Here is a 17,697-nt window from a genome sequence, read left to right as displayed (position 1 = left end):
TAGGAATAATTGTTGCACCCGAGCAGAGACAAAAGGAGCCAAACGACACCAAGGGGTTAATCCAGAGAAAGAGCGTTTTATTCTGCCATGGGGGGGGGCGAGGCACCTGTGTGATTCAGTTCACAAAAGACAGGCCGCACCCAAAACATTTTACAAGCAGGTTTTATACTTTTTTCAAACCCCTTTTTTTCCTCTTCCCCCTTCACAGATTCTTACATAGAAATGTTGCTTTTCCTTCCCTGGCTCTGCTCCCGGACGTATGTTGCAAGTCAATGTACCAGGACAAGGTCATCTTCGATCTGGGAAGCGAAAAGCTTTACTGTTCTCAGCTGTAGGTTTGTTACAGCATTTTTGTTACAGAGAGGACTGCTTAGCTGGTGCTTTTTGTCTTAGAGGAATATGCAGTTTTAAAATGCGTACGCTGAGGCCTGACTGGGGGGAATTCACAAAGAGGTTTTAGGGCTTTCTGGGGTAACCCTAACTGTACCCCTTCACCGAGGGGCCTAGCAGGTCCGGTTTCAGCCTTTCCTTTCCTGAAGCAAATTCTGTTTCCATGGGAGAAATGTTGGAGGGGAGGCCAAGAGTCCCCAGTGAGCGATGTATTTTCTTCAAGGCCTGATGTCTCATGAAGTGATAAGAGAAGGCCTTGCAAGGGATTCTGTTAGGGATTGGTTTAAAACCAGGTCCCCCAGTCTGGCCTCCCAGTGGCTTCTTGTGGTAAAAAATATGGCTGAGTGAAATTTGGGGCCTGTATAAGGGAGTCCTTGGAGCACCCCATAATCGCCTAACTGTGGATCCCATAGGTTCAGGTTGGGGGTCACAAGCAAGAGACTCCAGCCAGGAGATTGAAGCAAAACAGGAGGCCTGATCTTTATTCTTGCAACAAGACTTCAAACTACCACATGGAAGAAGCAGAGGGAAGCCCCAAACAAAGGATGGCTCCACTTTTTTATAAATTTCCCAGAGTTTCCCATAAAACATCATACATTTGTCATGACTATGTCCTGAATTGGGAGGGGTCTTCTGGCAGAAACCTGAGCACCAGGCTTGCCCTGTCCCTCACCTGACCTTCACCTTCCAATCTTTTGGTGAAACAAAAGTATTTACATGTTCCTGTTTTCCCAGCCAAGTTAAGCACACCCTTTGTCTTGAAGGAGACCCCAGTCCACTGAGGTTGGGTTTGCAATTGTTCTTGGAATGACTACCAGGATGCCAGAAATTATCACCCCGGCAGTGGGGCCTGCTGGGTACGTGGTCTCATGTTTCAGGAATTATGGCTGCCCCTACCCATGGTCCCAAGATTCTCCTCTGATAGCCATTTTCCTTCTGAGTAGAACAACATTGGAATGGTGTAAATGTGTCACTGGAGTGATTTCATATGAATTTCTAAAGTTTTCCCATTGAACCAGTACATAGAGACATTTCCTGTATCAGGGAATTGCTACATTTGGTAGGTCTCTCGTCCCTCTTCCAAGTACACTTCCACACTTTCTAGGCAGAGGACCGAGCCGTTATTCATTTTGCTTTGCTGCTTTATCTGGGAAAACCTTAAAGGTTAAAGGTAAAGGAACCCCTGCCCGTACGGGCCAGTCGTGACCGACTCTAGGGTTGCGTGCTCATCTTGCTTAAGAGGCCGGAAGCCGCCGCCGTCCGAAGACACTTCCGGGTCATGTGGCCAGCGTGACGAAGCTGCTCTGGTGAGCCAGCACCAGCGCAGCACACGGAAACGCCGTTTACCTTCCCGCTATAAAGCGGTACCTATTTATCTACTTGCACTTAGGGGTGCTTTTGAACTGCTAGGTGGACAGGAGCTGGGACCGAACAGCGGGAGCTCACCCCGCCGCGGGGATTCGAATCACCGACCTTACAATCAGCAAGTCCTAGGCACTGAGGTTTTACCCACAGCGCCACCCGCGTCCCTAGCACCACAACAAGGGCAGTCGTATTACAGGCACATATTACATTGTGGGACTGACACGTAGTGGATATTTTAAATGTTATGTTCTTAAGGTCCCTCCAGACATTTCTGTTGCTCTGAATTGTAGGATGAAGCCTGTATCAGCTCTGGAGAAAGAAGCAGGTTTCCATGAAATGCTGATCTGGAGGATCGGTTCCTGGAACCTCTCGATTTTCTTCTCATCTGAGCAGATTTTGCAAAGGTATTTATTTTCATTATTGTACAAGGCACACTGGAAAGGGGATGTGGTCTCTTCGACCGAGTCATTATGAATCTGAATCTGAAAGGGGTGGTGATGGTCACAGGCGTTCAGAGGGTCTAACATGGAGCAAGGGTCTGAAAGAGGAAGTGGTCCTTCTTGCCAACTGTAAACGCAGCGTCTCCTTTTGCAACGGTTGGGATTGTCCGTTCACGTGGAGTATCACAGGAGTATTTGTGGAGGGATGAATGCCTGGGCCTAGGAGGAGTGTTCCTGGTTTCCCTAAATGTGGCAGTTGTGAGACTATTCTGAACAAAGTCCTTGGACACAAGGAATGCTTCCAGATGTCCGCCAGTCACACATTTTCTTCAGCAGTGGCAGCGCATGAGGTGGGGCGGGAGCAGAAGTGGTGTCCTCCAGGCAAGGTGGGGAGCAAGGCGGTGGCTTGCCAGCGCCACTTCACCCCACCCTAACCTGTGCACGGTGCCCACCCCCAGAATGGCACAGTTGATGCTCCCCACCCCATCACCCCTGCCATGCCACTGTACAGTTTGGGGGTAAGATTTCTGAGTGAGTTCTGGCTGTTTAATTCTCAACATATTTAGAGTGCACTGGACTAGATTTATTTTAAATTGGTTTCTGACCCAGACTTGGCATGGTCAGATATGGTCACTCTGCTGGTTGGCTAAGGCTTGGAGGAGGACTATGATGGTCTTAGTTCTCTTGGACCTTTCAGTAGCTCCTGAACAGGTTGCCTGGGGTGGGACTCCAGGGGCAGTGTGTTTGAATGCTTCCACTATATAAATATGAACTCAAATATTGCAAAATGCCATAGCATTCCACCAAAGAAACCAAAGCTCTATGTCTAGGCAGTAGTGCACCCCTGGAACTTCACACTGCTCAGATAAGTGGAGTCAATGTAAGATGGCGGGGTCACGAAAAACGTAAGGCAGCCCTAAGCAATTGGCACCCTAATCCATGGGGTCACAGGGCCACCCAAAACCCGACGTCATTCGATTCACTCCAAAGCAGTACAAGACGTTGACAAAAGGTCTGCGATAGCTTTTCACAGCAAAAACCCCATGCTTTGCAACGCCCCAAAAGTGGAGCAATCAGCACCATAAGTCGGGTGTGTGTGTGTCACGAGGTTGCTGAAAACCCGACATCATCCAATTCACTCCGAAGTGGAGCTAAACACCAACGAAAGGTCTGCAGCAGTGTTTCGTGGCGAACACCCCGTGTTTTGAGGTGCCCTACAAACAGAGCACTCAGCGTGCGGCAGAGTGGACATTACTCTTTTTGTGGGGTGTTGCAAACCATGGGGGTTTTGCTGCAAAACGTTTGCCAAAGTTTGGCACCGGTTTGGATTGAATTAAAGAACATTGGTTTTTTTGTGACCTTTTGACCTGCCCCCCCTTTGAGGGACTATTGCTCTGTTGGTGCAGTGCTACAAAATGCAGGGGTTTTGCTGCAAGACATTGCAAAATGTTTGCCAAAGTTTGGCGCCAGTTTAGAGTGAATTAGACAATGTTTGGTTTTTGGTGAGCTTTTGACTCCCAGCTTAGAGTGTGTATCACTCTGTTTGTGGGGTGTTGCAAACCACAGGATTTTCACTGCAAACTGTTTGCCAAAGTTTGACACTTGTTTGGAGTGAATTGGACAATGTTGCATTTGGGGACATTAACTACAACCCCAGGTTTCCTATATCAATTACAGTGGTACCTCAGGTTACATACGCTTCAGGTTACATATGCTTCAGGTTACAGACTCCGCTAACCCAGAAATAGTGCTTCAAGTTAAGAACTTTGCTTCAGAATGAGAACAGAAATTGTGCTCCAGCGGCGCAGCGGCAGCAGGAGGCCCCATTAGCTAAAGTGGTGCTTCAGGTTGAGAACAGTTTCAGGTTAAGAACGGACCTCCGGAACAAATTAAGTACTTAACCCAAGGTAACACTGTACTCTGTGGGGCACTGCAAAATGTTGCAAAATGACTGTAAAACTTTGGCATTGGTTTAGAGGGGATCCCAGATTTTGGAGTTCATAGCTGAGCCATTGCCATGATTAAACAATTTAAACGGCAAGTTCGCAAGATAAGAACTGGAGTATTGCTTGTTTATAATATGTGTGTTCTGTATGTGTGTGTCCAGAGGACAACATTCATGTTTACATCACATTAATACACAAAAAGGACATTGTGGCATACAATGAGCTATGAAAATGAAGTCCTGTTTATACTGAAAATGAAATACCTGCACCAAATGAAGGAAATGGTGAAGCTGACATACAAAGCACTTTGTATTGTTACAAAAGTTGGGTGCCACCCCCACTCTCTGCAGGATTCCAGGGCTTCCTAGCACTCACCCTGGGTCTGTATTCCTTTGGAGAATTGAGACACGGTGGAGACTGTCATAGCTTTGAAAAATATGCTTTATTCACCTATTTACACCTTCAGTTTGCATGGAGGGAGTCCAGATCTTACAGCATGGTCATTTCAAGAGGGGCTTGTCCCTCAGAGCAGTGCAGCCCTGGAATCCAAGGCATCTCTCCCAGCCAGCCTGCAGCCAGCCTGCCCAAGATGGAGCCCAGTCTTTTTTCTCCCCCTTCTTCTTCCCAGCACCTCTTGGTAAAAACTCTCTCTTCCTGTCACTTCGAACCCACACCCCATCACCATGACAACCTCTGTCTGCTCAGACCCAGGCTCTCGGATGGGCCATCAACTCCTTTTGCCATGTTAACGCCTTTGCTCATTAACAGCTCTAGCTTCCAATCTGGGGCTAGAATCTCACCCAATAGTCTCCATACAATGGTTTGGAAGAGGGGTGGTGAAGTCTTAAAAGTCCCAGTTCAGTCCCACTGCCTTCACTCTTTTGCAAGTTCATTCATACATGTTAAAAAAAAAGAAAAAGAGTTTGGTGGCTTGTTCAGCTTGTTTTATCCTTCAGTACCTTGCCCAGACCCTAGAGAGATAAAAAGAGAGAGAGTTTATATATTGATGTTTTCCATCATTTCATAGTCAATCGCCACCCTATCTTTACTTGCCTTCAATTTACTCTTCAAAATACTTAACACAGTATTTTGCCATCTTTCCCCCATCCTCTCCCAATAAATCAAATCCCATACACGTATTTTAAAAAGTTTGTTTGCTGACACAAGCACCCCTGGAGCCAACCTTCTAACCTTTGGCAGCAACAATCCCCTCTTGAGGGGCTAACTGGTGAAAAGAGCAAAGAGAGAGAAACAGAAAGTAGATACAGCATTTGGTTTCTCAATGCAAGTACTGTAAATGGGAGTACCAAAGATTCAAATTTCTGAATCTTGATTCAGAGGGTCAAAACAATTTGGTTCTCAATCAATTCAGTCCAAATTGTGGCCTGGTCTGAACTGCCAAATTGGGTGTTGAACTGGATTTGGGGTGGGGTGGAGCTTGAACAGCCCTAAACACTGATTGAGAAGCATTTTATTTACAGCAACAGAAAAATGGATAACCTGTTGCAGTATTTGTTAAAAAGGGTTTCACAATCCCCCATGTGCACACCCACAGCATGAGGTGAATAACACTCAAGAGGACCAGAACTCACTGCTGATAGCCAAGGGTCCGTCTGCAACAATATACATTAATAGTAATAGTAATAATAATAATAATAATAATTTTTATTTATACCCCGCCCTCCCAAGCCAAGGCCGGGCTCAGAGTGGCTTACAAGCAATAATAAAAACAAGTTGAATGAATGCAACTTAAAACAAGATTAAAATACAACATTAAAATATTGAAACATTAAAATATTAAAATGCAGCCTCATCACAGGAGGAGAAAGGAAAAAGAAAGAGAGGGAGGGAGGGAATCAAATTGGCTCCAAGCCAAAGGCTGGGCAGAATATCTCTGTTTTTCAGGCCCTGCAGAAGGAAATCACATCCTGCAGGGCCCTGGTCTCATGAGGCAGAGCGTTCCACCAGGCCGGAGCCAGAGTTGAAAAGGCCCTGGCTCTGGTTGAAGCCAAGCTAACTTCCTTAGGGCCTGGGACCACTAGGGTGTTGCTATTTATGGACCTTGAGGCTCTCCGTGGGGCATACCGGGAGAGGCGGTCCCTTAGGTACGAGGGTCCTAGGCCGTGAAGGGCTTTAAAGGTCAAAAGCAGCACCTTGAACCTGACCCTGTACTCCACCGGGAGCCAGTGCAGCTTGAAAAGCACTGGGTGAATATGCTCCCATGGCAGAGACCCCGTGAGGAGCCTCGCTGCAGCATTCTGCACCCGCTGGAGTTTCTGGGACAGCTTCAAGGGCAGCCCTGCGTAGAGCGAATTACAGTAGTCAAGCCTGGAGATGACCGTCGCATGGGTCACTGTGGCCAGGTCAGGGTGGGAAAGGTAAGGGACCAACTGCTTGGTGCGGCAAAGGTTGAAAAATGTCGCCTTGGCTGTTGTTGTAACTTGTGCCTCCATGGAAAGGGAGGCGTCAAGGATTACACCCAAACTCTTAACGGAAGGCAATGGCACTAATTGGGCCCCCGCAAGAGAAGGGAGTTGGTCCCTCATCCCCATGCCATCCCGACCTTCGAAGGATTTAGTTTCAAGCGGCTCCCACGAAACCATCCAGCCACAGCTTCCAAGCATCTGGTCAGTGTGTTCGGGGCCGAGTCGGTGTGGCCATCCATCAGCAGATAGAGCTGAGTGTCATCAGCATATTGGTTTAAAAATTAATATTTTAACGTATAAAAAAATTGTCCAGTAGCACCTTAGAGACCAACTAAGTTGGTTCTTGGTATAAGGTTTCATGTGCATGCATACTTCTTCAGATACACTGAAACAGAAGTCACCAGACCATTATATATAGTGGGAGTGGGGTGGGGTTTTCTCAGGAGGGTAGTAGGAGATGGGTGATTGACTCGATGGTAAACCTGTTAATGACTGCAATTAGTCCTACAGGAAAAAGCAAGGGATAGTATGCAGATGATTAGCATACATAATGAGACAGGAATCCAATACAGTGGTACCTTGGTTTGCAACCGCTTCGGATTACAACCACATCAAACCTGGAAGTGCGTGTCTCTTTTTTGGATTACAACCAATTTTGGGGGGAAGGCCCCATTGGTGAAAGTGTGCCTTGGGTTACAACCTGTTTTTATTTACAACCGGACCTCTGGAACAGATTATGGTTGTAAACCAAGGTACTACTGTATCTCTATTAAGACCAGGTCTCTACACGGTTTTCTGTTTAGTGATACTGAAAACTATGGAGAGACCTGGTCTTAATATAGATATTGGATTCCTGTCTCATGCATACTATCCCTTGCTTTTTTCGTGTGCATGCACATGAAAGCTTATAGCAAGAACAAACTTAGTTGGTCTCTAAGGCACTACTGCACAATTTTTTAAATTTTTAATTTTTTTTTTTATATGTTTCGACTGCGTCAGACCAACACGGCTACCTACCTGAATCTAGAACCATTAATATTTTATTTATACCTGTCCCGGTGCAATGTGCATCAAAAGCAAACAAACTTCCTAAATCTGGCCTGCAGGGCAGAACGCCTTTTTATTTCACTTTCTTTGCACAGATCCTGCTCCTCCAGCAGCAGAGGCTCCTTGCTTGCAGTGTTTTCTTTTAGCTCAGCCGATTTCCTCACTTCCTTCAGCAACTGGATTCTCTCCTGGCATCCGGGCTCCAGATCCTGCTCTTCTGAAATGATGAGCAGGTCAATGAATTCTTGGGTGGAGAGCAGGTTGGGCTTCAACCCAATTTGATGCAAGCGCTGGAGGCTTTGAGATGATTTCTGGATGAGGTCTTCTAAGGCTTGCTTAGCCTCTTTGTATTCCTGGTTGAGATTTCCAAGCACCTTCTCTGGGGTCATGGCCTCTCCAGAGGCGTCTTCATACTTTTGCTTCAACTCATCATAGGACTTAATCTCTTTTGTTACTTTATATTCAAACAAGTATTTCTGATTGAAGTGCATGTTCCACACGCAGCGGCCAGGACAGACATTGCATTGTCCTGTATTTGCATTGATAGCTACACAACGGCGCTTGCCCTCATCTCTCCGGATCGGGCAAGGGTAATGGCAGGTGTAGTGACAGTTCATGCAGTTGGTTGTGAATCTTCCAGCGGCAGAGATGTCTTCCTTCCCTGGCACAGATTTTTCTACTTCAAACTCAAAGTTTATGTTGGCTACCATCTCAGACTTGTGTTCATCCAGAGCTTGTCTCGTCTTCTTCAACTCTTCCAGCTTTCCAAGGGCAGCTCTGATTTGGGGCTGCAATCCTTCTGTGATGGCTTCTAGCTCCTTCCGTTCCCTGAGCACTTCCTTCGACAGAGTTAAGCTTTCACTGTCTAGTAAGCTTAACGTGTCAAAAAATGTCTTCATGCTTGCAGTGCTCATTTTCCAGAACTTGTCATTAGGATTTAGATTCCCTTCATTCTCTTCAGAATTGTTGGCAAAGAGAGCTGAATTGTTGAATTTGAAGTGAACTGGGCTACCACTGGAATCTTTAATGCATGGCACATCCTCCTTCTTCATGGCTTCCAATACAGGAAGAGAATGTCCCTCTGCAAAGGTGATCAAGATCTGGATGTTGTTCCTTATATCTGTCCCAAAAATGGAGAGCACAGAGTCAAAGACGTATTTCTGGGCATGAGTTAAGGCAGCACTGGAGGCCTGAAGTACAATACAGATGACATCGACATGATCCGTTCCTCCCGGGGTGGAGAAAAACTCCCGGATCTGCTTTGTTATCCGTTTGCACTGCTTCCTGTCTCCCGTGTCTCCAAATCCTGGAGTGTCAATGAAAGTGAGAGAATAAGGGACTTCAAAACCCTTTTGGTGGTGCACTGCGTAGGCGGTCACTTCTGAGGACTGACTTCCAGCCTGAGTGAGTTTGAATCGGAAATCATCTTCCCATTGCACACCCAGGATATGATTGATCATGGCATTGACAAGAGTGGTTTTCCCTGACCCTGTTGCCCCCATCATCACAATTACTTTGTTGGGGACCTGCATGTTCTCTTTTCCTAGCTGGTATGTTTGGACGGGGGCCGATCGATCTGAGGTGGCCTCCAGGGGAAGTACATACACTGATGGTTGCCCATCTTCCACTAGGGTGCTTTCCTGGAGGTATTTTCGAGCTAGTATATTTGCCCCTTCTTCTTCTTCTTCCATTGCTGTGGAAATCTCAGCCTCTTCACTGGGCTCACTCTCAGCCCCATCAAAACATACAGCGGAGACTCTGAGTCTGTAGGTTCTGTGAGGCTTCAGCCCATCCAGCTGGCAGGACTCTCTTCTTGCCCCTGTTCTTTTTTCATTCCATCTGTCCTTATCGCCCACCAGCCCCCTGTACTCCACTTTGTACTCCTTTATATCAGCTCCAATGACCTTTGGTCTCTCCCAGACAAGACTGATTTGGGAAGACTCTACAGTTCTCTCTCTCGGTTTCCCAGGAGGGCTGGTAGGAAGTGTCTGTACAGATCTACTCAAATCACTAGGCTCACTAAGTCCTGGTTTGCTCCTAGCAGTGTATCGAAACTGGTATTCTGAGTCCGGCCTCAACCCTTTCACATGGAATGTCTCCTGACTGTTGTCTGTATTCACAATCTGCCAGTTTCCTTCTCCTGCAATCTTGTATTCTACCTGATAGCTGGAGATTGCAGCCCTCCCATACTCAGCGGGTTGAAATGTCAGCTGCACATGGTCATGTCCAATTCGGCCAACCAGGGGAGGGAGAGGTTTTGAGGGCAGCTCAAAGTTGCTGTTGACCATCTCCCCATCTTCATAGAGGTAAATGGAAGCTCCTGGGTTGTCCTGATCTGGGACAGAAGCCACAAGGAACCGGGTCTTCCCATTGGATTTATTGACTTGGGCAAAATCAACAATGGACTTGGCAGCTTTCCGAGCTTGTCTCTGTATGTCTTTTTGCTCAAACCAGGCCTTCCAATGCTCTGTCTGTCCTCTTGCTGGTTTCTGAAGCCATTGTTGTAAGCTGGCTAAAAACGGTTCCTCATCATGTAAAGAATTGAAGGTAAATGTGAGAACAAACTCATTTGCAGGGCTTAGCACTATTTCTTCCAGTTTGTTCTTGGAGGAGATGACTTCCATCTCATGTAGAATATTAAGGTAAGAGTTCACCAAATTAATCTCTCGTTCCCTGGCATCCAGAAACTCGTTGAGTCTTTGGCTGTTGAAGGGAGACTGGTTAATGGAAATGAAGATCTCCACCAGTGCTTGTTCCATTTTACCCCCTCCTCTGATAGAAGGCAGGATTCCTGCCAGGTGTTTCTGGAAAGTCTGCCTGTGTTGCTTGCACAAATCCTTGAAACTCTTGATTTTCATCTTTATTTCCGGGAAGATGTTCGCAATGCGGGTGTTTGTCAAGTCATTGCATCTCATCCTGATTTCATTCAGTTGCTCCATGATGGCTTGACTATCAAAGACCAGGGCCAAGCTGATCTCACGCACCATCTTAGCTGCTTTGGAATCAAGCTTGGTCAGTGGGTACAGCCAAACAGTTACAGGCACAGCCCTCTCCCCATCCTTCCCCAGCATTGCAGGAAGGATGGCATATGTTTGCATGGCATCTTGGAAAGTCACTGGATTCCTCTCCAGAACAAAATCTCCATGGAATTTGCAGCGGAACTTCTCAGTGTATTTCCTCTCCCTCTCTGTTGTTTTGAAGGCAAATTTTCCTTCAGCAGAGACGATAAAGAGCTGGATTGCACCTCGGAGTTCTGCTTCTATCTTTTTTACAGACTCAGAAGAAGAGACTTCTTGGTCAAATACAAAAAAAGCCTGGGCGCCATACAAGATGGCAGTGACAACGTGGGTAGCCATGCCATGCTCAAATACAGATGGGTAAGAGATGTTTTGGATTCCCAAATGGCTCATCGTCAGTTGAGCATATTTAGTGGTAGCTTTGTACTGCAGAGTGACTCTAGTCTGTTGCCCAAACTTTTTGGTGTCTTCAAGGAATTTGCCTGATCCTTGCACTTCAACCAGTCCCCCCAGAAAACTGACTCTGAGTGATGCGGAGGCATTGAGGGCAGAGGTCTTATCTTCAATGGAATCAGAAGCAATGATCTCAATTTCAGTCTTGGGCTGCCTTTGGATACTCAAGTCCTTCCGAAGTGAGTCTGGGTCCCAAAGGGTGACCCCTTGAATGAAGCAGAAAAACAAACACACAAAGCTTTAGTTATGTTCAGATAAATGGACAGCACTGCTGCCTGAAATGCTTAGGATGTATGAGGAAACAACAGGTATTAATTGTGGTAGAGTATAGCCACCATTGTCCATGGTGAGTACACTAATTCTTTGGTCTCAGTTTCACCCCAAGTCAAACAGCTTTGCACCTTTTCTAAAGCATTGTGCAAAGACTTAAAAAATGTTTTACTAGAGATGATAGTAGGAGGCATGTGAACCCTGTAGATGATTGTGTTTCCCTGTGGACACCTTCAACTGTCAGAATTTTTAGTTTCTCTTCAGCATAGGAAACTCATTTTCTGTGTCCCATGCTGATTTGCTAAAGCCCCCAAGAATGTCCTCTTGGTGAGCACCATTTGTGAATTATGTGCCACAGGAATCTATATGCTTTCTGATATTCTCAAAGAATATCACAATTAAGGGCTTTAAGAACTCATGTGGATGCTACCCTGACCTGATTTGTCACCACAACCTGTCTCATTTTCTCTCAGGCTCTCTTCCTGAGTACGTTAGTTCAGGCACTGGGATCGGCCCTCAGTCTTCTGTCGTGAAGACAGAGGCAAATAATTCATTCAGCGTCTCCTCAATCTCCTTATACTCCATTAGCAGTCCTTTGACTCCCTTGTCATTAAAGTGTCAAACCTCCTCCATAGATGGTCTTCTGCTACAAAGGTATTTAAAGAACTTCCTGTTGCTGGTTTTAATGTTTTTCACAATGTACTCCTCCTAATCTTTTTAAGCGTCTCTTAATTTTTGCTTGCATTTCCTTTGTCAAAGTTTCTATCCCTTTTTCTTCCATTTTGGACATGAGTTCCATTTTCTGGAGGAAACATTTCTTCCATCAGTAACGATACCTTGTTGACAAAGGGCTCACTAACCCAGCCCTGCATCATATAACCAATAATTCTTCCCTATTCTGGAAGAAGCTGAAGTCATCTCCCTTGGAGTCTTTGCGTAAGTGTGTTTCATTTTGAGTGCCATGTTCCATCCCAGATATGGCAACCAAAGTGATCTCCCCATCAGCTTTACCTGGGATGAGGGCATCTTTGCGGCAGTCATACAGCATCCCAAGCTGAAATGGGCGGCCCAACGCTGGTATTTCAACCGCTCCATCTGAAATGGCCATGGCTTCAGTCCAAATCACTCTCCCTTCTCCCTTTGCCTCCCTGCAAGAAACAAGAGACGTAAAGGAGGCAGGACAGATTTTAACAGATGTGGAGTGTGAGAGGACAAAGGGAGGAACTAGTGATGCCATTGAAAGAAGGATGCCTGCAGCACACAAAAAGATCAAACAAACAGACAAACAAGGTACTTAAACACACCAGTAATGGCACTGCTTCCAGGAAGGTCACTGAAATGCTGCTTCAGCTAGAAGTGCTGGGGGAAGTGGCAGGCACACCCAGAGCACAGGGGGAGAATCTGAGCATCAGCCGCCCCCTCTTCCTGTCTCCATTGCAGTCCTATGTTGCACTAGAAGAGGGGTTTCCCAGCTGTGGTCTGCGGACCACCAGTTGCCCACAAGCTTCATTCAGGGGGTCTGCAGCATCTCTGCACCACATATTTAGATTGGTTTTTAATGGCATTTTTCACTGCTTCTATTCATTGCATTGCAATTTATTGTCCTGCAATTTGAATTCCATTGGATGAAAATTGGATAACAATAAAATGCAATACTAGGAGCTGCTACCCCTGCTTGCGTAGATTGCCAGTTCTGTCAAACCCACACCTTCATAGCCTCATTGGTGGACGAAGGTGGGGGTGGGGTAGGCAGTCTGCCCCAGGTGCCATTCGGGGTGTGTGTGTATGTGACATTGCAGCCGCCCCCTGGGATGTTCGCCACTTGCCACGCACCCCCCCCCGACGCATGCCACCTCCCCCAGTGGCGCACCACACCCCCTGGGACGTGTGCCAGCCACACCCCCAGATGTATGCCGCTCCCGGTGTCAGAGCAGGTAGCTTCGCCACTGCATACCCTCACCCTGTCACAGCTCCTTCAACCCCCCCCCCCCCCCAGTTCTTTCAAGTTCCCCATATCCTTGCAGCTCCTTCAACCTCCTCATCCCCTCATAGCTCCTTGGTTTTCCTCCACTTATTTAGTCCTCTGTTGTGGTTTAAAGCCACCTTGTTAAACCCTGCCTTCTCTTTTGCTTTCCTCCCCCACCCTGATTTCATGCAAATCCAGGATTGTGATATATTGCTACAAATCCTCCTGTGGGGGCTGTGTGATGACAGCCATACCTTTTTATGTACGTAGGAAGGAAATAAAAAGAAAAATAAATGAATTTTTGGATGGAGAATGTTCTGAAGCAAGCAGGAGCACCCATAATTCCTCTCTCCCATCTGCTCCCCATCTTTGGAGGAAGCAGGTGCTTGAGAGAGCAATCCTACCTTAATGGATTCCCAGCAAGACCCCACTCTCTCTTGTGTGTGGAAGGAGGCAAATAATGAGATTGACTAAAGGCTGCAGATGGTGTTCCTGTAACCCTCTGAGGTAGCACAATCTTCCAATACAGTTTTGAGGGTTGCCATCCATAAGCACAGGCAGCTCCCTCCCTCCTTTGCTCCATAAGCGCAGGCAGCTCCCTCCCTCCTTGCTCCTCCAGGGAAACAATAGGATACGAAGAAAGGGGACTCTAGCACAGCCCCTGCAATGCAAGACTTAAAGCTAAATAATCCCTGAGAGATGGCCATCCAACCTCTGCTTAAAGACCTCCATTGAATGACAGGACACCACCTTCTGAGGCCACAGAGTCATAGAACTGTAGACTTGGAAAGGACCCCGATGGTTTATCTAGTCCATTCTTCTGCAATGCAGGAATCACAGCTAAAGTATCTCTGACAGATGGCCATCAAAAATCTCCACCACTTTCCAAGATAGCATGTTGCACTGCCAAACAGCACTTTCTGTCACAAAGTTCTTGCTTAGCTACCCAACCACAGCCATCCCCTTTTTCTGGACCAACCCTAAATCCTGGGAGGGTCCTTGCAGCCCCTTCCAAAGCCTGGAATAGCCTTGCACTGCAGCCTTCATTCGTTTGCTCCAAGTATCGTGAGCTTTCAAAAGAGCCAGAGAGCATTAAGCGAGGACATTGGAACAAGAGCCCCATCACCACATCCCCTCTAGTATGCCAGCAGCCATGCAAAAGAAGTGGTTGGAGTGAAAACTTCTAATATCAGGTTACCAGACGTCCCCGTTTCCTGGGGACAGTCCCCGGATTTGCAAATCAGTCCCCATACAATATCCATTGAAGTTGAAAAGTGTCCCTGGATTTATTGCAAAAAAATCTGGTAACCTTATTCTAATAGTTGAAATGAATCTTACCAGAAACATGGAAATCAGATGAATCTCGCTTGCCTGAGTTGTCTTGAGGGAGCCGTGCAACTTGCCTTTGTCCCGTTAAGCACAATTCTGTTTCAGGCCCAGAGGCCACTTCTCCTTTTATCTATTCAGGGATGCAAGTTTGCTAGTTGACAAAGATCACTTTCAAGGAGAGAAGGAAGTTGAGAGATAGTGGAGAATGTTCCCACTAGTCAGCACTTCACTCCAAAAAGGCTCTTGAGCATATGAGCCATTGGCCTGATCCATCAGACTCTTCTTGCGTTCTTATATATTTACAAAGGCTGTTTTGTCAATTTTTGGTTTGTAGGAAAGGTCCCAAAAGCACTGCCTATAGATCTCAGGGTGGTTCACAATGTATTGATAAGAATTTAGAAATAAATGAACAAAATCTAGATATTTAGAAATAATAAATATGTCTCACCATAGCAGGGAGGACTACCATTGTGCCTGCTCTGTCTGCTTTCTGACAGGCAACACCCAGATTTTCTCACAACAGAGATATTAAAAAAAAGAGAGAGTACAGTGGAACCTTGGGTTGCGGACGTAATCCGTGGCGGAGGCATGTCCGCAACCCACAGCATTCGCAAGCTGAAGTGCCGTGTCTGCGCCGGCACAATTTGGCGCTTCTGTGCATGCAGTGGCGTAGCGTGGGGGGTGCAGGGGGGCCGGCCGCACCGGGCGCAACATCTGGGGGTTAGGGGGCGCAAATCCACGGGTTAGGGGGCGCAAATCCACGGGTTAGGGGGCGCAAATTACTTGCCTTGCCCTGGGTGCTGACAACCCACGCTACGCCACTGTGTGCATGCACAAAGCATGATTTAGCGCTTCTACACATGCGCGAGCAGCGAAACCCGGAAGTAACCCATTCTGGTACTTCTGTGTTTCCCACAGTCCGCAACCCGAAAACACGTAACCTGAAGCAAACATAACACGAGGTATGACTGTATGAGAAAATGTGAAGGGAGGGAGAAATTTGGAAGGCAGTGATTTGGAAGAGAACATTATATGATGGACAATGGAGAATTAATGGAGATACAGGAAGCTTAACTATTCACTTTAAGCCGCAGTATGTATGGGCCCTTAGATAATCTGCTAGGTTGAGCATACATTGCCATTTACTCTACAGGCATAGGAAAAGCCTTGTGGATCAGGCCACTAGCCCATTGAGTCCAGCTTCCTGTTATCAGAGTGGCCAACCAGATGTCTGTGGAAAACCCACAAGCGGGAATTGAGAGCAAGAACCCCGTCCCTTCCTGTGCTTTCCAGCAATTGGTATTCAGCAGCATTGCAGTTTCCGTCTGTTGGGGCAGCAGAGCATAGTCATCTTGCCTAGAGAGCTCGATGGACTTCTCCATCAATTTATCTAATTCTCTTTTAAAGACAGCTAGGTTGGTGGCCATCACTGCCTCCTCCTAGGTAAGGAAACCGATCACATTCAGAGCTGGGCAAATATTTCCATTTGCAGGAGGAAGATTAGAGCAACGAGGTTGAGGGTCACCTTGCTAAAGGTGTTTCTGTGTCGTTCTGGATTGTACGATGAAGGCTGGATCAGCTCAGGAGAAAGAGGCTACTTGCCATGACATATGGACCTGGTGGACCAGTTTCTGGAACCTCTCAACTTTCTTCCTCATTGGAATGGATTTTGCAAAGTTATTAATTTTCATTATTGTACGAGTTCTCAGAAAGGGCACATATCTCCTGCAACCAAATTATTCTGAAACTGAATTTGAAAGAGGTGATGATGGTCACAGATGTTCAGAGGGTCCTCCGTGACATTCCATTTGCCAATCGGATGCAGAACACAAGCAACAGGGTGTATTGTAGGCCAGAAAAAGATTTAGCTGATACTTTGCTTTCTCACATTGAATGAAACCCTGAAAGAGGAAGCTCTGCTTTGTGGGAGTTTCCGCTTTCAGCCTGTCCTTTCGCATGGATTATCCCCTCTGGAGGAGCATCACTGGGGCATCACTGGGATGAATGGCTGGGCCTAGGAGGGAACTGCTTCATGCTTCCTTAGGAGGAGGGGTGGCCCAGGTTTCCCTAAAGACCACCCAGGAGGACTCCCCTGCTCAGCGCCTGAGGGCCCCAGTCCTGCCACTCACCACCTGGCCCAGGACGGGGCCTGACAGGTCTATAAGAACTGCTGCTGCTGCTGCTGCTGGGCAGAGAGGGCTCCGTTTTGTTTTTGCTTAAATTGCTGTTATTTTTTACTTATGTCATTTTAATCTGTGACATTAGTGCTGTATTCTTAGTTTTAGATTTTTATTTCTGTGGAAATTGTTTCCCATTTGGTTGTGTGTTTTTTTGATGTGGTTTATTTATTGTTTATGACTTTAGTAATTATGTAAATCTTGTTCTGCTGTAAGCCGCCTTGAGCATTGTTTTATAACTGCGGAAAGGTGGCAAACAAATAAAAAATGATGATGATGATGATGATGGGGGTGCTTGTGAGACCATATGGAAGGAAACCATTCTTGGAGCCCATAGCTCCAACTTTCAGCAGATCACAAGCCCTTGCCCAGCGGTGCATGAGGGTGGGGGCGTGGGTGGGGGCTGGAGTGGCCACAAGGCTCTCCTGGAGACGGTGGCCAGATCAGAGCCCAGATCAGAGCCTGAGTGCTGCTGCCAACCCCAAATTCCACTGTTCTTGCCACTTCTGCCCCAACTCAACCTCTCCGAAGTGCAACAAGCACCGCCCAAATGCCCCTGCTTCTGCTCCCCCCACCCCAAAACAAACCCCTCACGGATGCTGCTGTTCCTTGGTGGGCAGAATATTTGAAAAAGCAAGGGATGGGCAAAGATGTCGTGCGACTTTCACTTTATTAGGGTTGCCATCTTTCGAAAAGCGAAACTCGGGATGTGTCCGGGAAATTCCGGACGTGTTGTTCCTGACATTCCTACACCGCCCTCCCCCCGAGGGCCGTTTTCAATATAGAAAACACAGAAACGTGTCACATAGTAACAAACAAAAATAATAACGAGATCTGGAGGGGGGAGGGATGCCTCTTTGTCTGCCTCTCC

General features: G+C 46.8%; 1 protein-coding gene and 2 long non-coding RNA genes across 5 annotated transcripts; 2 read left to right on the top strand and 1 right to left on the bottom strand.

Moving 5' to 3' along the window:
* Nucleotides 1-1,660: 1,660 nt before the first annotated feature.
* LOC310661118 lies at nucleotides 1,661-12,051 on the top strand. The gene is made up of 4 exons (XR_014503738.1): nucleotides 1,661-2,159; nucleotides 10,889-10,991; nucleotides 11,106-11,263; nucleotides 11,619-12,051. It is a non-coding gene; the product is annotated as an uncharacterized lncRNA (long non-coding RNA).
* Nucleotides 4,565-13,136, bottom strand: LOC310660816 (uncharacterized protein). 3 transcript variants are annotated; one of them, XR_014503652.1, is made up of 3 exons: nucleotides 12,366-12,490; nucleotides 7,585-11,290; nucleotides 4,565-5,112 (listed from the first exon to the last, which is right to left on the bottom strand). XR_014503652.1 is itself a non-coding variant. In XM_083406112.1 (3 exons), exons 1-2 carry the CDS (start codon nucleotides 12,460-12,462, stop codon nucleotides 7,638-7,640), a joined length of 3,750 nt encoding a protein of 1,249 aa, XP_083262238.1. In that variant the 5' UTR covers nucleotides 12,463-12,490; the 3' UTR covers nucleotides 4,565-5,112; nucleotides 7,618-7,637. The 3 variants fall into 3 exon arrangements, 1 of the variants encoding a protein (XP_083262238.1); XM_083406112.1 differs by having other exon boundaries at nucleotides 7,618-11,290; XR_014503651.1 differs by lacking the exon at nucleotides 7,585-11,290 and having other exon boundaries at nucleotides 12,366-13,136.
* Nucleotides 12,583-16,023, top strand: LOC310661140. Its single transcript, XR_014503772.1, has 3 exons — nucleotides 12,583-12,683; nucleotides 13,700-13,827; nucleotides 15,803-16,023. It is a non-coding gene; the product is annotated as an uncharacterized lncRNA (long non-coding RNA).
* Nucleotides 16,024-17,697: the final 1,674 nt, after the last annotated feature.

Source organism: Podarcis tiliguerta (assembly GCF_965153285.1).
Source record: "Podarcis tiliguerta genome assembly, chromosome: 12".
NCBI lineage: Eukaryota > Metazoa > Chordata > Lepidosauria > Squamata > Lacertidae > Podarcis > Podarcis tiliguerta.
This window is presented reverse-complemented; position numbering and strand designations above follow the sequence as displayed.